The sequence below is a fragment of the Dermochelys coriacea genome, chromosome 1, assembly GCF_009764565.3.
Source record: "Dermochelys coriacea isolate rDerCor1 chromosome 1, rDerCor1.pri.v4, whole genome shotgun sequence".
Lineage (NCBI taxonomy): Eukaryota > Metazoa > Chordata > Testudines > Dermochelyidae > Dermochelys > Dermochelys coriacea.
Genome location: NC_050068.2, coordinates 269,589,366 through 269,613,971, shown reverse-complemented (window position 1 = coordinate 269,613,971; position 24,606 = coordinate 269,589,366). Strand labels below are relative to the sequence as shown.

Here is a 24,606-nt window from a genome sequence, read left to right as displayed (position 1 = left end):
AGTACCTCCAGGGGAGCTTCATGGAGATGTCCCTGGAGGATTCCCGCTCCATCTCCAGACACGTTAACAGACTTTTCCAGTAGCTATACTGGCTGTGAATGCATCCCAGTTCTTCAGGGAAAATAAAACATTAAACACTATTGCTTTTAAACCCTGTAGTGTAGTTACAAATGTGCACTCACCAGAGGTGCCTTCTCCAGCTTCAGGGTCAGGGATCCCGCCTTCAGAGGGTATTGGCTCCAGGGTGATGAAAAGGTCCTGGCTGCCAGGGAGAACGGATTCACCGCTTGCCTGCTGCGCATTCTCCTGCTCTTCCTCATCCACAAAATCCTCTTACCTGTTGCGTGAGACTCCCCCCTTGCAGATGTCCATGGACAGTGGTGGGATAGTGGTATGTTCCCCCCATACAATGCCATGCAGCTGATCAGAGAAGCGGCATATATGGGGCTCTGACCCAGAGCAAACATTTGCCTCCTTTGTCTTTTGGTAGGCTTGCCTGAGCTACTTGACTTTCATGTGGCCCTGCTGTGTGTCCCTGTTGTAGCCTCTGTCCACCATGCCCTATGCGATTTTGGCGTATATATTAACATTTCTTCTTTTTGATCGAAGTTCGGCCTGCACAGATTCTTCTCCCCATTCAGCAATCAGATCCAGTGTCTCCCTTTCGGTCCATGTTGGAGTTCATTTGTGATTCTGGGGGGACTGCATGGTCATCTGTGCTGCTGAGCTCACCACGCTGACCAAACAGGAAATGAAATTCAAAAGTTCCCTGGGCTTTTCCTGTGTACCTGGCTAGTGCATCGGAGTTCAAAGTGCTGTCCAGAGCGCTCACATTGGAGCACTCTGGGATAGCTCCTGGAGGCCAATACCGCCAAATTGCATCTGCACTATCCTAAATTCGACCCAGCAAGGTTTATTTTAGAGCTACTTCCCTCACTGGGGAGGAGTACAGAAGTCGATTTTAAGAGCCCTTTAGGTCGATGGAATGGGGTTGGTTGTGTAGACACATTCATTTTAAAATCGACCTAAAGCGGCTAAATTCGACCTAACGCCGTAGCGTAGACCAGGGCTCAGATACCAGCATGGCCCATTGATGGCTACTGCAATCAGATACATGTTAAACAATCCTTGAGCCTTATAAATACCTGCAAACTGAAAATGTGGTGTGGTACTCAGTTGTAACCAGGCCATGAATCAAAGATGATCTGCAAGAGATTGCAGGTGTGCCAGGCGTATCTCTTAATATGGGAAGCAACCTCACCAATCATCCATGTTATCAAAAAACATTAATGAGGACTTTGCTATTGTAATCAATACGTACTTTTTGGAGCACTTAGAATAAAAGAAACGTAAGCTGGAAGGGACCTCGAGAGATCATCAAATCCAGCCCCTGTGTTGAGGTAGGACCAAATAAAACTAGACCGGCCCTGATAGGTGTTTGTCTAACATGTTCTTAAAAACCTCCAATGATGGGGATTCCACAACCTCCCTTGGAAGCCAGTTACAGTGCTCATAGTCAAATTTCCTAATATCTAAACTAAATCTCCCTTGATGCAGATTAAGCCCAGTATTTCTTGTCCTACCTTCAAGGGACATGGAGAACAATTGATCACCATCCTCTTTATAACAGCCCTTAACAGATTTGAAGACTATTATCAGGTTCTTCCTCAGTCTTCTTTTCTCAAGACTAAAGATGCCCAGTTTTTAAAATCTTTTTTCATAGGTCAGGCTTTCTAAACCTTTTATCATTTTTGTTGCTCTCCCTGGACTCTCTCCAATTTGTCCACATCTTTCTTAAAATGTGGCACACAGAACTGTATATAATACTCCAGCTGAGGCCTCACCAGTGCCTAGTACAGCAAGACTCCTGTGTTTTACATACAACACTCCTGTTAATACATGCCAGAATGGTATTGGCCTTTTGTGTAGCTGTATCACATTGTTGACTTATATTCAAGTTGTGATCCACTCTAACCCTCAGATTCTTTTCAGCAGTATTACCACCTAGCCAGCTATTCCTCAATTTGTAGTTGTGTATTTGATTTTTCCTTCCTATGTATAGTACTTCGCACTTGTCTTTATTGAATTTCATCTTGTTGATTTCAGACCAATTCTCCAGTTTGTCTAGCTTGTTTTGAATTTTAGTCCTGTCTTCCAGAGTGCTTGCAACCTCTTCCTAATTTCCACAGGATGAAATTTGTAAAGGCCTCCTAGTATCTAAATTGAGTTGACCAAACAGAGGTGTTTTATTTTTAAATAAAAATTTACCAAGAGCAGTAATAGAAAAATAAATGTAAAACAGTATTCAGGGCATTTCAAATGAGAGTCTTTCTTCAGATGTCTAACTGATATCCAAGCTCAAAAGATCTTTCAATGTTTCATTTTTGCTCAAAATGAGAGTTGAAGACCACCTAATTACTTGGCTTTTTCCCTTCTCCTGGTTCACTTAAAATTATATAGAACAGAAGCTAATAAATCAAACAAGCTTGCTCAGATTACTTCCTATTAAGATAATGAGCTAGATTCACTGGTCCACTCTGGCTGATTTGTGCTGCTCCAACATTGCACAACAGTTGCAAAGCCAGCTTGACTGGCTAGTTATGCCAGATTTATGGTTGCTTTAGGTCGCAGGAGCAACTGAAAGCAGTCAAAGTGTGCTGATGAATCTGGCTTAATATCTGAATATGTTTTTAATTACTGCTGTAAAATGGTACCTTAAACTCTTTTGTTTGTGCTTTTATAACCATAGTTCTCAGTGCACTGTTTGCCACTGAGCCTCACAATAAAAAGAGATTCTGGAGAAAAATGTGTATGTAAACATGGAACAATTATGTACTCCTGAAAGAAACTAAACAGAAAGGGGCCTTGAACATGCTGTAAACAACCCCTGCTTGGCACACACATGGAATGGGCAAGCAGGTATTATGTAAATACTGTTTGTCTCAGAAATGTCCAGCTGCACAGTGGGAGAAATGTATTACCTGGATCTGGTGGCTGTGTTTTTTTGTTTGAGTGTGTAACACTTTGATGATATTTCTATTGCTGAGTATTATGTAAGACTTTGGCTGTTTGACAATTAGACTGTAATTAACCTCTTAGACTATGATTGTGTCAAAGAAATCCTTGAGTATGTTTAGTGGAGTTCCCCATGTGACTTATACAGCTATCAAGGAAGAGGGAGCCACAAGATCCGTGGATGCACGTGTTTGGTGGCGGTAGAGAAATAAAGGAAACTACTGATCTGTGGCTGTGGTAAAAGAACAGTGTCTCCTGAGTCAGGATTAGACTCTTTGCATGATGAGTCTGTAGGACTTTTGCAGCCACGATGCCACATTTTGGCTGGTTAGCACTGTTGAGCTAGCATACAGACCTTTACAAACACACACTGCATGAGGATGACTTATCTAGAGCTAGATTGTGACGTGGACTTCACACCTGCGCAGGAGACTAAGGTGTAAAAACCTCTCTTACTCTCCTACCTGGGCAGTCTGAGCATTCACCTCCCTAGATCTAGCAGTCAGGGAGTGGGTGGGGATTGAGTGCAGCCTTGGCTACATACCTTCTCCTTGCCAGCCAGCACAGCTGAGCTGCTGTAGGGGAGTGTCAGGGTTTGCTGCTGGTATTTGTCTCTGAGACATTATGCCTCCTTGATACTCCTGGGGCACATACTCCTGAGGTACCACACCTTGCCCAGGGCTGTGCCTGAAGCCACAGTCTAGCCTAAGTGTTCAGCAATTCTTCCCATGCCCATTGGCCATGAAAAAAAAAAAGTGGCAACTCAAAACAATCAGCCAGCAATTCACAACAATAGAGCAAAACAGCAGTTACAAATAATGAGAAGGATTAAGCACCCTTGAACTTCAACAAAGAGATACCATGGACACCCCCCTCCCCCATGAAAAGGACACGTGGACCCAAAATATAGCACCCCCTTTCTGTAATGAATTGTATGTGTTAGTGTCTTCTAATACGTTACATTATACTGCCAGAACATGAGGAAAGAAGGGGCAGAAATAAACAGCATGGGTTGTGTGTCCCAATACTTGTCCATTAATATGGTATATATAGCAAGAATGCCAACCACTGAATTACTTTGCACTTGACCTCAGCTCAGTAAACAAAGCCGTATACATTATTCTGGAGAAAAGGGTTCTAATCAGGAAAGTGTGAGCAGTCATAAAACCTCGGTATAAAAGAGAGAGACTGTTGTGATCAGAGTGATAAACAGGTCACGTTTAGAAGAGCTCTCTGAATGACTTCATTAGATACGTTCTCTGCACTCATTGTGCTTACAGTGGTTCTAAATGACCTTTCAACCTATTAGTTTAAGGAGTAAAATATCAGAGCTAGGAGAAAGTGTGAGGGCCTTTCTACTGCAGTCATGAGAACTGTTTTGTGATCTTTCAGGTGCTATGGTGATGAGCACCCCATAAGAGCCGCTCCTGAGGTGGTATAATTGGCACAACTCCTGTTCAGATAGAGACAAAGTGGCAGAGTAGATGCATGACTCCCGTGTGACTGACTTTCTTTTTAAGGCATAGTTCTCTTGTGTGGTAAACTGTAATGCCGAACAATTCCTAACAGAAAGGTGGTGGGGGGTGCAGTGGTAGTACCACACGAAGTAGAATTAGTAGCCTCTGACAGCCCCAGAACTGCAACAACAGAGGTAAGACTGAATTGTTGATGAGAGCTGAGGTGCATGGGCAGTGCTTTCTCTGTCTGATTAACCAGAGATGGAAGCTTTCTCTTTTATAGCAAGACTCTTGCTGCTGCCTGATTTGTTCGGTGACATCACAGTGCAGTACGTGTGTTTATTGGAGGCTTGTTGCAGTTTAACTAGCACAAGTGATGCATCGTTCTGTGTAGTGACAGTCCAGCATTGGCCTATACTGCAGCAGCACCAAGACATTACAGCACTCAGGGAAGAAGGCGTCAGAGGTCACAGTGCTGGTCAGCTGTTTGCAGCCAGACAGAAGTGACACCTGCTCAGAAACAGAACAGCTGCGAGACTGCAAAGACAAAGTGCTAGATGCCCTGCTCTGCATGGGCAAGAAGAGGAACCCCTTTTTCAGGGTACTAGGGTGAGGGAGGGGAAAAAGGAGCCAGAAAGTGGGATGGGGAAAAGGGAGAAAGGAAGAAGAAAGAATGGGGAATGGAACTGCTGTTTCGGCCACACAGCTGCTGGGCCTGTGTCTCAGAACTAAACATGAAATACCAGGCCCTGCTGAGCTTACTTGTTATCTTAGATTGGAATAGGCAACCTATGGCACGCGTGCCAAAAGCGGCACATGAGCTTATTTTCATAGGCATTCACACTGCCTGGGTCCTAGCCACTAGTCCGGGGGGCTCTGCATTTTAATGTAATTTTAAATGGAGCTTCTTAAACATTTTAAAAACCTTATTTACTTTACATACAACAATAGTTTAGTTATACATTATAGACTTATAGAAAGAGACCTTCTAAAAACGTTAAAATGTATTACTGGCAAGCGAAACCTTAAATTAGAATGAATAAATGAAGATTCGGCACACCACTTCTGAAAGGTTGCCGACCCCTGTCTTAGATCATAGAAAACATAGGACCACACACCGCCCTAACTCACCTGTGCCATTCCCACTGACATTTGCTGACACTATCAGCTCCTGCTATGTGGCAAGGTGAACTCAATCTCGCACCAAATCTTTCCTGATAGCCACTGCAATCTCCACACTTCTAAGTCTCAAATTGTGCCCCTGGGTCCTGACTTTGTCCCATATTGTAAATCCATTATTTCCTCCCAGTGAGTCCTTTTCTGGGGGCTTCCTTTAGGCATCAGGGGCATATTGCCATGCAATCCCCTTTTTCAAGACTTATCAGGTTGTGCTGAATGAGCATCTTCAGAAGACTTTCCCACCACCCCCACATTATCCCTTTTCCAAAATGAGAACATCCATTCTTCAAATCCAGCTCTGGACAGTGGAGACTGGAAGCTGTTACCACCTTTGGGGGCCTGAGTGAAATGAGTTTGCTGGGTTCTGTCTAGTTTGGCATGAACCGGGGTCTACTTTACCAAAATCACCAGCACAATTGGCACTACTTAGCTCCCATTTGGCAATTTCAGCTGAAAGGCCAAGGGCTGAATGGGCTTAAGGGCCCTTATCATCCTTATCGGGATGATTTAATTGGGGATTGGTCCTGCTTTGAGCAGGGGATTGGACTAGATGACCTCCTGAGGTCCCTTCCAACTCTGATATTCTATGATTCTATGATCACCCTTAGGGATCATCCCTCAGATCAGGGACGGCAGTGCAGAGAACTTGTCCTTCCTGGGCGGTACAGTTCTGTGGATAAACAGAGGCCTCCAGCCTCATCTAACTGCTCTAATAGCACTAGAATTACTAACAACCCCTCCACACACACACCTGTGCTAACCTAAAAACATATATCCAACTTTCAGCTCAGTAAACAAAGCTGTATACATTATTCCTGCTGTGTCTGAAGATTCTCGTGCAGTGGAAACAGGTAGAGAACTAAGCATCAGCAAATCAGCTTGTTCTAGCAGCACACAACACAGACATGCATTTTTATTAAAAGAAATATTGTAATGCATGCCAATGAAAGAGGGGAAAGGACAAGTGAAGGGAAAGTAGAGGGAAAGGAGAATGGCTAGAGAAACAATAACACCTAAAGCTCAGCCTACACTAGTGCCAACATGATGCTCGCAGGAACTATACAATATGGCAGACAGGGCCTACAGTCACCAATAATACTACAGCCAATGGGAAAGCAACTATGGAATTGGGAGTGGGGTGTAAAAATGGTTAGAGAGGTAAAGTTGGTACTGAGTTGCTGGTAATCTGATATGGTCAGATTCTGCATTTGAAGGCACACATAGGTTTCCATGATTTCTCTGTAGGCCTCATGTTCACCTGAATGCAGAGCTTGGCCCACACTCATTGTCAATGGAAGGAGCACATTTTTTTTTAATTTACTTCAATTTACATTTGCAACTATACGGTTTTTCCATCTGGGATCATTATGGAGCATTGCTAAATACACAAACACAATTCTCAATTCCTTTCACTGCTTCAAGCATTCACACAGTCATTGGTTCATTTAACCAGAAATTCCTTTTCCCATTATTTTTCTTTCTGTCCTGGAGTCTTTATGTCCTAGTTCACTTTCACACTATTTCCCTTCTTAGGTTGACAGCTCTGTGTAATGTCACTCATTATGCTAGACAATGCAAACAGTATTACAAAAGTTGACTTGTGTAAGATAAATGAGCAACTGATTTCTATGCACAAAGACAGTGGCTAGGGCATGTTTCCATCCATTGCCTTTTGTTGATGAATTAATACCTTCCAATGCTTCTTTTCAGATTGCAAATATGCTTGTGTTTTGGTAAATCTTTATAAAATACTTTCTCTGTGATTTATTACGTTCCAGAATTCATTGTAGTGAGCAAAAAGAAAGTACTATCTACAAGTAATGTATGTGTCAGGTCACTTGTTATTTATTAATTTGTATTTCTGGGTGTATCTACACTGCAAAAAAAACAAAAAAAACCCTAACCATTGGCAACAAGTCTCAGCCCGGGTCAACTGATTTGGGCTTATGGGGCTTGGGATCAGCTACACTGCTATTTTTAGCCTGAAGCGAGAGCCCTATAGTGCAAGCCTGTATCAGTTGACCAAGGCACTAAGACTTGCTGCCATGAGTCCTTTTTTTGCAGTGTAGATGTACCTACAGTAGTGCCTAGATGCGCCACCAGGATCAGAGCCCCAACTTTACATTGCCCAACTCAAACACATGGTAAGAGAAAATCCTAGCCTCAAAGATCTTACAATCAAAATAGGTAAGATAGACAATGTATGGGAGGGAAAACAAACTTTAATAGACTGTTTCTTTTATTTAATTTTTAAATGTATATCTTTTTTTGCAGGAAGAGGGCAAGATGCAAGTGCAGAGGAAAAGAGTTTAACACATAGTCATTCTCCAACATGGCTTTTATTTTTGTACATTTTACACTAATTAATGTGCAACTCAGTTTTATAATCTGTTCACTTACTGAAATTATTCTCTGACCTCTATCCTAGTCTAGTCTAGCTAGATATTTATAATTATCTCATCACCATGGCACCTGATTTGAGACCCAATTTCGGTTTTGTATTCATCTTCAGTATTTAGCAAGACACTTGAATTGTTGGTATCTAAACTCCATGGCCCAGATCCATTGAAAGAAGTTAGGAGTCTAAATACCTTGGCAGACCTGGGCCCATGCAACTAAACTTATTATTGAGAGTGCCCTAATTCTCACAGCCTCCCTTGTTCTCACTTGGAAATGAAGAGCCTTTTGTAGAGGAACAGCCATGTTTTCAGGGGTTTAGGGGCATATTCTCAGCTGATGTGAAATTTTATAGCTCCACTGACTTCAGTGGAAATAAACCAACTCACACCAGCTGAGGATCTGCTCTTAGTGTCTCACTATTAGGATATGCTGGATGGTGCTAGCTTGATGCTCCTTGTTGTGTTACATATAGGTTTGCTTCCACCTGTCAAGTCAGGCAGTTTTGAAGCTGTGCTTGCTGACAGACCAAAAGATGCTGTCAGTTTCTCTGCTCAACTTTGAAAATGAAACACATCTTGAAAAAGTCCTTGGGGTAGTGCCTCGGAATATTAAGCAGAGCTATAAGGTCAACACCTTGATTATAGCTTTGAAAACGTACATTATTCATCCTACCATTCATTTTTAACTGTTGTAAGGCCAAACTCTGTTCTGATCCTGTACCTGTGCTCATCTCTCATTTCTTTTATTAAGAGTAAATATAAAAATAGTATATCACATTAATAGAGATGCCTCTTCAAGCAATAAGAGAACAAATCTGTACACCCAGCTTGTTTACTCTCCCACTGCAATGCAGGGGAAGATGGGGATGATAGGCAGCACTTTCAGGAAGGGATGACCATGGTGGATCATACTGGCTCCCAAGAAAAAGGGTATCTGATTTTGTGTGGGGAGGAACGCTGGAAACACTACTGTGACACCAGCTCTTACCTGCAGACATCAGGTGAGCACTTCTTATTTGTATGGCTGATGTAGATGTAGAGCAACAACTATAATTTTATATTTAGATGGTTAAGTCAGAGAATTGTGTCTGGAGTAGCAGAGTGTATCGCTGTGATGCCTCCTTCGTATTTGTGAATCGGGCATGGAGTCATAACGTGTTCCATGGTCTGTTCTGGGTGACCACAGTTGCACACTGGAGAGTTTTTAATTTTCCATTTGTGCAGCAAGTATCCGCATCTGCCATGGTTTGTGCAGATGCAGTTTAGGGTTGCCCATGAACTTTGTGGGAAATCAAAGCCAGGGATCTTTTGCGTTGGGTCTTTCACGCGGGGTTTATTTGTGATTTCTTGAGAACTCCATTTGGCTTTGGAAGCTCCAGCAGGGTTGAAGCTGCATTGCTGAAGGTTAAATGCTTCGGTCCAAAAGGGCTAACGCGACTTCAAGCAGTGTTGAGGGACGTTGTTAAGGCCCTGGTGGATGGGAAGACTTCATTTTCCGTGGTCCTCTGGAATTCCCAAAGGGTTGCGGCATCGTGGCGAACGGATGATGAGCGATGTGCGATAGCGCTGGCAGCCAAGGTGCTGGAGTACTCTTGATGCACTGCACTGATATACTGCACTGCAGTGTTCAGCTGGACATCATCAAGTCAAGTATGGCTACTTCCAGTCCATACCGGTGCACAGTACTAAGCTACGGAGTACACAAGGGCCATCCCTGATGTCCGTAACACAGAAGCTCCTGAGCTTGTGCTTGCCAGTTTCTGGACCAGGTTGATCCTTGTCTTCATCTTGGCAACTACCTTCTTCAGATGGTCCTGAAAGGTTAGAGTGTGATCCAGCTTCACTCTGAGATAGGCTGGAGAGTGGTTATGTTGAACAGTGTTGCCACAGAAGGTCACTTTCAGGGTGTGCTCAGCGTTCCTGTTATCAAGATGGAATTCAGTGACTGCTGTTTCATAAGGATTTGGCTTGAGCCTCCATTTCTGGAAATATTCCTCCATGGTGTTTAGGTCTCTGTTCAAGGTGGATTCGATGTCGCTGAAGGTGGCTGATTTTGTTGCCTGGGTAAGATCATCGGCATATGCCAATTTGCGTGACTTCATTGAACATATAAACACTGAAAAGCATCATTTCAAGTACTGAGCCTTATGCAAGTCCACTGTTGAGGAACTGGGGCGAACTGACTTTGTTTCCCAAGTGGACATGTAGCTGCCTCTTGCTCAGCATCGTCCATAGCAGGCATACTGTTTTGCGGCATGGGATGATCCTTGCAAGCTTCAGCATCAGGCCTTTAATTCAGACCGTATTGTAGGCTGATGACGGGTCTACAAAGGCTGCACTGGTCTTAAGTTTCCTCTGTAATCCAGCTTTGATGTACGTTACAAGGGCCAAAACTCAGCTGCAACAACTGCGTTTGGGCTGGAACCCTGCTTGTTCTTTGGAGATCACTGACTTGATGAAAGGATTGATTTTTGGCCCTTGTAATTCACATCGAAGACAGATTCCAGCTGAACACTAACAAATTCATAGACCAGACCAGACCAGTTCATCTGCATGATAGTATTGTTCAAGATAGACATTAGACTTGTAAAGATGTATTTAGTATTTAGACTTTATAAAATGCTTGTAAGTTGCCGCATGCATTAATCTTACTTGTAATGTCTGTTCCCATGCTATAAGGTAATATGTAAGTTTTGTTTTATAACTGTAAAAATTCTTGCTCTGGCTCCCCACCCACCAAGGACTATGAAAATCAAGTGGGCTATTGTTGAACACCATGATACAAAGATGGGGTTAATAGCCCTCTCACACCTATTAAGGTGCTATGTGCAAGAAACCCCCTCCCCATCAGCCTGAATGCTGGAAGAAGGGGATAAAACATGGACACACAAAAATTTTCTCTCTCTCTTTGCTGTTTAGACTCTCACAAGGGCCAAAGCTAAAAACAAAAGCAGAGATCCCCAGGCCAACGTGGGTTAGCCCTAAAAAACATTCAGTGCTGACAGATTACTACAACTCTGTCACCATTTGTAAACATAGACTGTAGCTCATTTGTGTATATACATTGCCTGCTTTAACCTGTAAATAATTCTTATTTCTTTTTCCTAATTAATAAATCCTTAGTTAGTTTCCTACAGGATTGGCTACAAGCATTGTCTTTGGTGTGAGATCTGAGGTACAAATTGACATGGGGTAAGTGACTACTGGCTCTTGGGTCTGAAAGCAACCTGAACATTTTGCGATCTTTGGTGCATGGCAACCAACTATCTCTAGTCCAACTTGCCTGGGTGGCAAGCTAGACTGGAATGCCCAAGGGGACAGTCTGTGACTCTGTGGTAAGACTGTAATAGTCCTTCAGGAGTTCATATTTGTTACTGGGTTGGTGAAATCTAAATATAGAACATACCACCAGTTTGGGGTGTCTGCCTTGTTTTTTTGACAATCTGCCCTGAGATTGGCACTCACAGTCATGAACCACTCCAGACAGCGTAACAACTACATGTCAAAAACCCAGTCTCTGGAGGCTGATAGCTTGGGCTAACCCCGAAGGCCACTCAGAAGTTGCAACTGCTCTGCTGGGTAATGGAGAATAAGACAGTCCCTGAGACAGTTGGGCTCTTGTTCATTTAGGGCTTTGCAGATGAGAACCCCAGTACCTTGAACAGGACCCAGGAGTGGATAGATAACCAATGCAGAGCACAAAGCACCGATGAGAGATGTTCTTCACTACTTATTATCTGTCAAGCTGAGGCCCAGTTTCTGGTTCTCACAGCAGATCTAACTGGCAGGGACCCTTTGGTTGGTGGAGCCCTGGGTATACATTATAATGGTTGAGTCCAGATTGATCTTGATGATGGGCTTGTGGCTGTAGAACTTTCTGCTACTGGAGCCTGGGCTGAGCTCATTTCCTTTGTCCTTTGTCATTTCCTTTGCTTTGAAGCTTTGGTTGAAAGCACTCTATAAGAGCCAGGTATTATTATATTATTTTAAACTAGACTGTGCCAAGCTCTTAAATGTGCTGTCAGAAACTATCTTCCATTGGCCAGGCATGACCTAGATAACCTAACAAGTCTCTTATATCTCTAACTTCCATGATTATTTGGTAAAACTTGAGTGAGTCTTTATGGTACATGTAATTCCAGAGGCTTTTTAAAAACAGAGCTGGTGCAATAACAAATGTACACACTGGATATGAACAACTTTCCTTTAAGAATGTGTAGACCATTGAAGATAATTTATAAAATCAGTAGGTCAGCTTGAACAATTAAGAATTATCAGCACAAAAAAACTGCCACTTATTTGAGACGTATAACAATTAGTCAATCTGCAGTAATAATGTAAACAGATTTGACATTAGGTCTAATTTATTAATGGTAAATGATTAAGTAATTAATTGTCACTCCTTCATTCCTATGACCAAAATCATGATACTGATCTGCATGTCTCAAAGCCATAGCAGTCCTGGATGCTAAGAATGAAATAAAGCTGTTTCTAAATCCCAAACAGACCTGATAGTTTCATATCCAACTTTATTTCTTATTTACTATGTACATTTACCATAAGCCTTTCACTTTAGCCTTTCTACCTAAGTTTACCATCCCCTGTTCCAAAATGGAATTCTCTTTAAGAGGCCTAGGTCTTCCTGTGGTGTTGCCCTATGAGCAAGCAGAAGCAGATGAATACAGAATAATACTAACCAGCTGATCTAAGTTGCAGTCAGAGAAATTACCTATTTGGTAAGGTAAATTTGTAAATAATTACTGAAACTCATGGCTACCATAACACCCACAAAGTGAAAGTTAATGGAGTGTCCAGTGAAGAACATACAGATCTCTGCATTCAGACAAAAATGAATACCTGTGAGTACAGCCTCTTGTTCTATATCATTCTTGACTATTGTTTTATATATTAGAAGCTAACTTGAAAGTATTTTTCTTGGAGCAGCTTATCAGATGTCCATGTTAGCCATCTTAGTAGTCAATTGTCCTGACAGATATAGAAAAATGACCCAGAGTCTATTCTGCTCCAGATTCAGCTGTGATGTAAGGAATATCACTCCATTAACTTCACTGGAATTACATCTGCTTCAACCAAAAGTGAAATGAACTCTGTATGTCCATGACTCAAGTACTGATAATATCTGTTCCTACCCCCAGGGCCCTGAGCTAGGCTTCCAGCCATCCTTCTAGCCAAAAAAGGAAACACCTACACAGAAGATTTTTTCTTTAAGTTGGGCTCCCAACTCATGAGGCCACAAAAAAGGGTTTTCAGGGAATAAGGAGGAGCTGTGTAGCCACATTGGAATATTAACAATCTGAATTTTAGTCCTCACAGATCATATCCCAGACCAATTCAAATATTAGTCTGCACCTACATCCTTAGCACTTATCTACCAGTTTCCCATATATCTGAAATTCAGCTTTATAGTATCATCTCTTCCAGATTGCTGAGTGTGACATGACTGAAATACTTCAACTTGCTTTGCTAGATCTATCTGAGACCTGTCAGATACACCCTGAGCTACCAAAACACACATTTGTTATTCTTCTGTTCACTCCCCTGAATTGCAGAACAGAGACTGCCAGCACCACATCCTGCTCTTTCCCTGTCCCGCTTTGAAAGCCATAATTAGCTAGGAGCTGAAACAAAGCCTAGATGTTTGTAAAATTGAAAATGTTTCTTTCCCATTTTCATCAATATAATCTATATGGGATTGATTTAATGGTGATGGGATTAAACCATTGACAATTTCCAGCAGCAGACACAATTACAGACTGAACCACTCTGATGCATGGCATGTCATAAACATACAAGTAAGTACTGTAGTATGTTGTGCATTTACAGATATATACATTCACATGCATATATAAACACTACACTACATATATTATACATAATATAACATCAGGCAAAATGTAAGTAAAAAACTTTCTAGAATGTGAATAGAAATAATAATTTAGAAATAATTTAAAATTTGTTATTTAAAAAACAAAAATTCACACTTACCAAACAACTGTTTCCCATTGAGGACTAGCTTCATGTGAAGTCTGAAGTTTTAAAATGTTGCCATTTTTTAAAGATATATGTGTAACCAAGTCAACTATATATTTTAAAGTAAGAGTATCATTTCCCCCGATGTCTATGATTGAATAGATTCTACATGAACCTTCCTATAAAACTTCACCTTAGATTCTAAGCATGGAAAGTTTTATCTTAAGAAGAAACTTTTTGGAAATATGGATGAAGGTCCCAAACTCCAGACATCCCCTTTTGAGCATGCTGGCTGTGACAAGTAGCTTTTGTGTCAAATTCTGCAGTACTATTGGAAAACTAAAGCCTTGATCTATATTTCCACTTTTGGTAACTGCTTTTACCATGCAGATGTTAGTGACAAATCTGAGGCTAAAGTTGTGTTAAGATTTACACTGAAAGTAGGACTGACATCCCTGTTTCAAACTTTAATGATTGAATTTTGTCTTCTAATTTGGCACAATAACTCTTCAGAGCATACGTAAACTTTCTGTCTACATTTTGAAGTAAAATGCTTCCTCTCCATGAATTTATTTTCCTGATATTTCTTTGGGTTCTTCTAACTAAAGAGCCACAGTCCCCACAAACCTCCCCTCTCCCGCATCCACCCGAGATAATCTCTCAGACACCAAGCCCTTTTGAAATATTAAAATTAAACACAAGGCCAGATCCTCAGCTAGTGTAAACTGATGTAACTCCACTAAAGTTCTTGGAACTCAGCTGATTTACCACAGATAAGGATCTGGCCTATGAGGCTCAATTCTCAACTGAACTGGTCCTATTGGTGGGAAACACATGGGTTCTTCTAACCCATCTTTTCAACTCCCCTGTCCTAGGCTGGCCAGATGCTGAAACAGTGCCTGATGCAAGCCTTGTGGCTGCTCCTATGCTGGCTGGAATGGACTAACAAAGTAGGCCCTAAGAGTTAATTTGCTGTAGGAACTTTATATTTCAATTTCCTGACATTTGTGTATTTAAATGGTCAATTTAGGGTTTGTCTTCACTATGGGGGTGAGTCGACCTAAGTTATGTTACTCCAGGTACGTGAATAACGTAGCTGAAGTCGACATAGCTTAGGTTGACTTACTGTGGAGTCTTCACTACGCTGCGTCGCCGGGAGACGGTCTCCCATTGACATACCTTAATCTTCTTGGAGAGCTGGAGTACCAGGGCGACCAGAGAGGGCTCTGCCATCGATTTACCAGGTCTTCACTAGACCCGCTAAATCGATCCCTGTTTCATCGACTGCAGCAGTGTCGATTTTCCCGTAGTGAAGACCAGTCCTTAATGTCCCATTCACTTGTGGGGAGGTGTTCTTCTGGTTTGGTCTTCGATTTCTTCCCTTATTACACACGTTTACCTGTGCACTATTATGTCTACAGAATATATTTATATATGTGTAACCCTTCCGCCAGGTGAAGCCAGCAGCAACAAGGGCCGGGTTCAGTATCTAGGAGTTCCTTTTCAACAATACAACACAAAACCGGCTTGAGCCCCCACCCAGTGACCTGGGACAATTACACACCACCCCCGGGCACCTCTAAGAGGCAATACTTCCCCACTCGTAAGCACAGCATCTGAGTGTAGCAAAAACTTTTAATAAAAGGAGGGAAGTAACTCAGCCTTAATTTGGGAAAACACCGCAACTAGGGCTCATAAACACAAACCATGAGCAAAAGACCCACCCCCAAGTAAGTTGGGCAGTGTCCTTTTCTCCTCAGGGTCTTAAGTCCAGCAATCTAAAAGTGTCTTTAATGCGCCTGTCCCTTCTCTGTACTCCACTCACAGTTGCTGTGCTTGGCCAGTGCAGCCCCAGAGTTCAGAGGTTCATCCACAGAGTTCACTTCCCACCCTGTGTGGAAGGCAGGGGGGCTAAGGAGGCACCTTACATGCTGCACTGCTCAGGCACTCACTCATCGCCCCAACGGCTGATTGCCACACCTCTGCGGGGCTCTGCTCTGGCCCTCTCCACCAGCTTCTCTGCTGGCTGCTTGCCACGCCCCTCCACCAGTTGCCTACTTGCCAAGATGTCTTCAGGGACTACCTCACACTTAAAATATCTCTCAGTGATTTCAGCTGTTAGCAGGGAAGCCTCACTGCAGGTGCACACTGGGCAGTCTCTTGCAATAGAGACACTGTCCCAAAGTAGGTCTAATACTTAGACCAGGGGTGGGCAAACTTTTTGGCCTGAGGGCTGTATCTGGTTTCTGAAATTGTATGGAGGGCTGGTTAGGGGAGGCTGTGCCTCCCCAAACAGCCAGGCATGGCCCGGCCCCCACCCCCTATGTGACCTCCCCGCTTTTCGCCCCAACAGCCCCCCAGGGACCCCTGCCCCATCCACCCACCCTGCTCTCAGTCCCCTGACCGCCCCCTGACTCCCCACCCCAACTGCCCCCCACAGCCCGATCCACCCCCACCTCCTTCCTGACTGCCCCCCTCAGAACCCCTGACCCATCCAACCACCCCTTCTTCCTGACCGCTCCCGGACTCCTCTCCCCTAACTGCCCTCCACCACCCCATTCAACCCCCTCTCCTTCCTGGCTGCCCCCCCCCGGGATCCCTGCCCCCATTCAACCCCCGTTCCCTGACCTCCGACCCTTATCCATGTCCCTGACCATCCCCCGAACTTCCCTGCCCTCTATCCAATCCTACCTCCTTGCTCCCTGCCCCCTTACCATGCTGCCTGGAGCACCGGTGACCGGCAGCGCAGCTGCACCAGGACAGGCAGCTGCACCGCACCACGCAGCACAGAGCACCTGGTCAGGCTGGACTCTGCAGCCCCGCCGTCCAGAGCATTGCACCGCACGGCAGCATGGCTGCAGGGAAGGGGGAACAGCCTCCCAGGCCACGAACTCAGGAACCAGGAAGGACAGGCCCGCAGGCTGTAGTTTGCCCACCTCTGACTTAGACCTAGGTATGAGTGATTTCAGTTCTGTAGCAAGTAACACGACTCTCAATTGAGTCTAAATTAACTCTTTTATTATACCATGGAGAGAGGAAGGGTCAAGTGGTATCTAGAACCCTTAAGCAGGGCCCACACCACCAGATACAAATACCTGTCCCCAGCTTCTCTCAACTCATTGGGCTTTGGAACCCATGTCCCCTGCCTAGCGAGTGCTGTTCAGTTGAGGGTGAGTCCCTCTATTGGGGTATGCCGGGTACAGTTCTGCTCCCCTCGGTTCACACAATAAGGATAGCAAAGCTTTATTACTCCTGCCCCAATAACAAGGAGACTGGGAATCCAAAATTTGGGCAAGCAGTCCCATCATCTGAGCACCTAGGGAGGGCGGATGTGTCCATGCAAACGAGATCAGCTTCTGAAGTTTTTTTCCCCCACAGCTCACCACTCGATGTCAGGGGAGAGCTCATCCAGACTCTGCTTAAATATGAAGTGTGTATGGCTACAACTTCTGTTCTAACTCTCAATTATGCTTTTGGACATGCTCCCATACAACTGTATTGTAATAAAATAATCCCAAGGAAACAGCTCCTTTCAAAGAATTTCACTCTAAAAACAGCTGTGAAGTCCAGGGTATTGCTACTTGAAACAGACTTACCAAACTGTGGCATGCTTTCAGATTTGTGGATCTTCAGATGACAAGACTAGCTCTGTTATTGGGAAACATGCCATCTTCTTCATGTTTGAGGCTATAATTTAACTCAGATGAGAGTGTTCTATTCTTTCCCCAAAGAGCTGACCAGATACCAGATTTCCTCACCTACAGCATTTGGTTAACCTGCCTTTCCCCACTCTTTTTATGCCAGAGTGCCTAATACTTCCTGAGATGGTTGTGCTGTTGATAGCAAGCAGAGGGCATCCTCAGCAAGGGCATGATCCAAAGTCCATTGAAGTCAATGGAAAGATTCCCTTTGACTTCCATGGGCTTTGGATCAGACCTCTAGTGACTAAAGTACTGTTTTCAGATTAAATTTGGCGACAAGATAGTTAAAATGCTGGTGACCAACATCTTATTTACTTTAACCTTCAGTTAACATTCAAAGAGTCCAGTTAGACTTGCAGATCCAGGCGTCACCTGTTTTGAGTGTATCCATGTTCTACTCCACTATAGGCAAGGCAGATACATGCTTTTATATGATAACCCACACATTTAAAAATCTTATATCCATATTCATAGATACTAAGGTCAGAAGGGACCATTATGATCATCTAGTCCGACCTCCTGCACAACGCAGGCCACAGAATCTCACCCACCCACTCCTGTGAAAAACCTCACCTATGTCTGAGCTATTGAAGTCCTCAAATCGTGGTTTAAAGACTTCAAGGAGCAGAGACTCCTCCAGCAAGTGATCCGTGCCCCATGCTACAGAGGAAGGCGAAAAACCTCCAGGGCCTCTCCAATCTGCCCTGGAGGAAAATTCCTTCCTGACCCCAAATATGGCAATCAGCTAAACCCTGAGAATATGGGCAAGATTCACCAGCCAGATACCCAGGAAAGAATTTTCTGTAGTAACTCAGATCCCACCCCATCTAACATCCCATCATAGGCCATTGGGCCTATTTATCATGAATATTTAAAGATCAATTAATTACCAAAATCATGTTATCCCATCATACCATCTCCTCCATAAATTTATCAAATTTAATCTTAAAGCCAGATAGGTCTTTTGCCCCCACTACTTGGAAGGCTATTCCAAAACTTCACTCCTCTGATGGTTAGAAATCTTCATCTAATTTCAAGTCTAAACTTCCCAATGACCAGTTTATATCCATTTGTTCTTGGGTCCACGTTGGTACTGAGCTTAAATAATTCCTCTCCTTCTCCGGTATTTATCCCTCTGACATATTTATAGAGAGCAATCATATCTCCCCTCAACCTTCTTTTACTTAGGCTAAACAAGCCAAGCTCCTTGAACCTCCTTTCATAAGACATGTTTTCCATTCCTAGGATCATCCTAATAGCCCTTCTCTGTACCTGTTCCAGCTTGAATTCATCCTTTTTAAACATGAGAGACCAGAACTGCACACAGTATTCCAGGTGAGGTCTCACCAGAGCCTTGTATAACGGTACTAAAACCTCCTTATCTCTACTGGAAATACCTCGCCTGATGCATCCCAAGACCCCATTAGCTTTTTTCATGGCCATATCACATTGGTGGCTCATAGTCATCCTATGATCAACCAATACTCCAAGGTCCTTCTCCTCCTCCGCCGTTACTTCTCATTGATGCGTCCCCAGCTTATAACTAGAATTCTTGTTATTAATCCCTAAAGGCATAACCTTACACTTCTCACTATTAAATTTCATCCTATTACTATTACTCCAGTTTACAAGGTCATCCAGATCCTCCAGTATAATATCCCGATCCTTCTCTGAATTGGCAATACCTCCCAGCTTTGTATCATCTGCAAACTTTATAAGCACACTCCCACTTTTTGTGCTGAGGTCAGTAATAAAAAGATTAACTAAGATTGGTCCCAAAACTGATCCCTGAGGAACTCCACTGGTAACCTCCCTCCAGCCTGACAGTTCACCTTTCAGTAGGACCTGCTGTAGTCTCCCTGTTAACCAATTCTTATCCACCTTTCAATTTTCATATTGATCCCCATCTTTTCCAATTTAACTAATAATTCCCCATGTGGCACGGTATCAAACGCCTTACTGAAATCTAGGTAAATTAGATCCACTGCGTTTCCTTTGTCTAAAAAATCTGTTACTTTCTCAAAGAAGGAGATCAGGTTGGTTTGGCACGATCTACCTTTTGTAAAACCATGTTGTATTTTGTCCCATTTACCACTGATCTCAATGTCCTTAACTACTTTCTCCTTCAAAATTTTCACCAAGACCTTGAATACTACAGATGTCAAACTAACAGGCTTGTCGTTACCCGGATCACTTTTTTTCCCTTTCTTAAAAATAGGAACTATGTTAGCAATTATCCAATCATACAGTACAACCCCTGAGTTTACAGATTCATTAAAAATTCTTGCTAATGGGCTTGCAATTTCAGGTGCCAATCCTTTAATATTCTTGGATGAAGATTATCTGGGCCCCCCGATTTAGTCCCATTAAGCTGTTTGAGTTTCGCTTCTACCTCAGACATGGTAATATCTACCTCCATATCCTCATTCCCATTTGTCATGCTACCATTATCCCTAAGATCCTCTTGAGCCTTATTAAAGACAGAGGCAAAGTATTTGTTTAGATATTGGGCCATGCCTAGATTATCCTTGACCTCCACTCCATCCTCAGTGTTTAGCGGTCCCACTTCATCTTTCTTTGTTTTCTTCTTATTTATATGGCTATAGAACCTTTTACTATTGGTTTTAATTCCCTTTGCAAGGTCCAACTCTACTTGACTTTTAGCCTGTCTCACTTTATCCCTACATGTTCTGACCTCAATAAGGTAGCTTTCCTTGCTGATCCCTCCCATCTTCCACTCCCTGTATGCTTTCTGCTTTTTCTTAATCACCTCTCTGAGATGCTTGCTCATCCAGCTTGCTCTACAACTCCTTCCTATGAATTTTTTCCCCTTTCTTGGGATGCAGGCTTCTGATAGCTTCTGCAGCTTTGATTTAAAGTAATCCCAGGCCTCCTCTGCCTTTAGATCCATACAGTCTTCAGTCCAATCCACTTCCCTAACTAATTTCCTTAATTTTTGAAAGTTAGCCCTTTTGAATTCAAAAACCCTAGTTGCAGATTTATTTTTGTTAATCCTTCCATTCAGTTTGAACTGAATTAGCTCATGATCACTTGAACTAAGATTGTCCCCTACAACCATTTCTTCTATGAGGTCCTCACTACTCACCAAAACCAAATCTAAAATGGCATCCCCTCTAGTCGGTTCAGCAACTACTTGATGAAGGAATCCATCAGCTATCGCATCTAGGAAAATCTGAGCCCTATTATTATTACTAGCACTCTTCCTCCAGTCTAGATCTGGGAAGTTAAAGTCTCCCATGAGCACGCAGTTTCCATTAGTATTTACTTCATTAAAAATATTAAAGAGGGCTCTATCCATATCCAAATTAGATCCCGGCGGTCTATAGCCCACCCCAAGCGCTATCCCGGGGAGGCTCTAATAGTTTTCTTCCCCAATGTAATTTTTGCCCAGATGGACTCTGTCTTATCCATTCCATCGCTTCTTATTTTTTTACATTCTACCTCATCATTGATACACAATGCTACTCCACCACCTTTACCTTTATTTCGGTCTTTCCTAAACAGCACATACCCTTCAATACCTGTAGTCCAGTCATGACTACTATGCCATCATGTTTCTGTTATCCCTATAATATCTGGTTTCACTTCCTGCACCAGTAGCTCTAGTTCCTCCATTTTGTTACCTAGGCTCCTCGCATTGGTGTACAAACATCTTAATTTTTGCTGTTTGGCCTCGCTCACATTCTGTACCCTATTAGGCACGGTCCTTCTACATCCAGTATAATGTATTAGACTGGTATCCACACTGCCCTTCCTCCTTTTTTGCATTCTCCTACCCAGGACTGTATCTTTTCTTACTTCGTTTTCTTCCCTCTCAATGCTAAAATATGGCGTGGAGATTACCTGGACATCTCCCAACTATCTCCCCCAAATTCCTAGTTTAAAGCTCCCTTAATCAGTTGTGCCAGCCTCCATCTTAGAAGTCTATTTCCTTCCCTACTCAGATGAAGTCCATCCCGAGAGAACTGTCCTCTGTCTATGAATGCCTCCCAGTGGCCATATATCCCAAAGCCCTCCTTATAGCACTACTGCCTAAGCCATCTGTTGATAGTCATAACCTTGTCACACCTTTGTTGCCCTTCTCTAGGAACAGGCAGAATCCCACTAAAGATCACCTGAGCCTCGATTTCCTTAAGCGTCTTCCCCAGCCTAGCATAGTCTCCCTTAATACGTTCCAGCGAGAATCTAGCCGTATCATTTGTTCCCACATGAAGGATAATTAGGGGATTCTTTCCTGCTCCCTTTAGGATCCTTTTCAACCTCAGGTCTACATCCCGTATCTTAGCACCTGGAAGACAGCACATCCTTCTATTCTCTGGATCAGCTCTGGTTACAGGCCCATCTATTCTTCTCAGTAAAGAGTCCTCGATCACATAGACCTGCCTTTTCCTGGTGACGGTGCTATTCTCCAGCCTATCCCCTGTTCCCTCTGGCTGCAAGTACTTTCCATTCCTATTCTCCCTTGTAATCCGCATCAACCCATCCTGTATCCTCCTGGGGCTCATATTTGGTGTAGTCTCCATTGACTCTTCCCCTTTTCCTATAGGACTAGCCACTCTTCTCTTCTTCCTTGCCCTTCCACCTTCAGTGACTACCTGCTGAGCCCCTTCTTTATTTTCCAACTCTGCAAACCTGTTCTTGAGCTCTATTTCTCCTTTACTAGCCCGTCTTTTCCTCTGCCTGGTTCTTTTAGTCACATGCTTCCACTGACCACTTTCCTCACCCAGTCTCCCTTCAGAATTCCTCAGTCCTGCTTCCATCTGCAAGTCTGAGCTTTCCCCGTCAGATACCTCATGTCTTTGCTCCATAATCTGCTCGAACCCCTTTCTAAACTCAACCAGATTTTCCACCTGCATCTCCAAACCTCAGATTTTTTCCTCCATCAGCTCTATCAGACAGCATTTCATGCAGACAAAACTTATACCAGGTACCCCCTCCAGGATCATGTACATACCGCAGCTTCCACATCTAGTCATCTTCATTGTGTCTTCCACTACATGAGTCACTCCCACTGCTGCCTCTGTATCTGTCATAGCCTTCCCACCTAAATCCTGTTAATCTGGGAAACACAAACCACACCAAAACACCACCACCCACAGCAAAACCAAACCCCAAACAAGTACCACAATACAAACTCCCCTTACAAACTCCCACTGAAACTCCCTGTTTACAGCTCTGTTTGTTAGCTCCTGTGCCCCTACAGGATCCCAAAGCCTTTCACAAACTACACACATGCAGCCATCTCTGGGATGGAGGATGGCAGCCAACTGGTGCACAGCCTGCTGCAGAATAATGTGAAAAGTCTGGCTCTTCCAAGAAGTACTGTAGAAACTTTAATGTCTATACAGAGCCAGCATCTAGCTTATTTATCTGTCTTAGGGTTTTATTTTGTCATCCATCACTGTAGTATCTGAGTGCCTTCCATTTAATAGAAAAGCAAAATCCCGAGCAGACTTCATGGAGTCCCTGTCTCTTCTGTCTTCTGGGAGGGTATAAACTCTGCTTTGAGTAGGTTTTATTTGGTTGGATTGTATTAATTTCCTCTTTTTTTAGTAAGTGTTTAGGTGGAAGGTTGGGGGCGGGAAGTGACTTTAGTTGTTAAGGTTTCATCTGAAAGAGACACAATAATATACTGCAGATAAGTCATTTATCTTTTTTGAAAGGATGAGGATCTGAATTGACCCTGCCCCGCTTTCAACTATGGCACCAGGAAGTTAAAGTAGTTCAAACCTGATGCTTAGATCACTAAGCCATCCCTTATTAGTTGCTTTGGTTCAGTTTGTTTTGATTTTGGGGAATACCATTTGACTAGGGTTATACACATAAATTATATTGGACGTTGAAGCTAGACAAATTCAGACTGGAAACAAGGTGTACATTTTTGACAGTGAGGGTAATTAACCACTGATGGAACAATTTACCACAGGTCGGGGTGGATTCTCCATCACTGACAATTTTAAAATCAAGATTGGATGTTTTTCTAAAAGATCTGCTGTAGGAATTATTTTGGGGAATTTCTATGGTCTCTGTTATAGAGGAGGTCAGACAAAATGATTACAATGGTCCCTTTTGGCCTTGGAATCTATGAATATTATGTATAAAAACAGGAAAACAAAAAGCAACTCTGCTGTATTTCTTGTCTCTCTTAGGGTAAAGCTTACACAGTTCATACATACCACATGGAAGACTCCTGCCGCCTTGACAGGTATAAATCCAGCAACAGGTACACAGTGATCAGCGTGGCCATTACAAAAGCAGCTTCCCTTTACAATAAGATCGTAGATTGCATAGTGTATGAAATGCTGAGGCTTTGCATTCAGGTCATTGCCGTGACAGGGACAGGCCTGTCGCTTAAGCAGCTGCACTCGAAGATTGGTGATCTTCAGTTGTGCTTGAGCTTCAGCGCTGTACGGATCCTCAGCCGAATACGGTGGTGACAGTGCTCGGTATATAACCTGAACAAAGAAAAGCAGAGACAAATAAATAAAGAAGAACTGGGGATGTGAACTGGAATCTTTTGAAAGGTTTGCAGTGTGTTGTCTGCAAACTGAACTCTCTGAAAAGTTTGCCTCTGGTTTGATTTACAGGACTGTCTGTGACATCTGGAATTCATATGACAGTAAGATGCGATGAGATTTTTAGAGCTTGATCACACCTGGGGAAGGGTTGCCCTCTGTTATGTTATGGAACAGCTGTCCCCCATGGTGCATGAAGGAAAGTAATGAGTTGAGTAATGAGATTCCCAGTGTGCTCTGTCCTGTCTACAAGGTAGTGGAGTAGCAAAGTAAGTTTTATCCAGAGGAGAAGCATTTTTGTTCATCTTTTTAAAAAGGTAGAGCCTGA

At 43.1% G+C, this 24,606-nt stretch overlaps 1 protein-coding gene across 2 annotated transcripts in view; it reads right to left on the bottom strand.

The window, feature by feature from the left end:
- Positions 1 to 24,606, bottom strand: part of NTN4 (netrin 4) — a 107,538-nt gene that overhangs the window by 35,667 nt on the left and 47,265 nt on the right. For both annotated transcript variants that reach the window (XM_038386886.2, XM_038386887.2), the window contains exon 3: positions 23,940 to 24,218. In XM_038386886.2, coding sequence (XP_038242814.1) covers positions 23,940 to 24,218 — 279 coding nt within the window. The remainder of the gene's footprint in view (positions 1 to 23,939; positions 24,219 to 24,606) is intronic.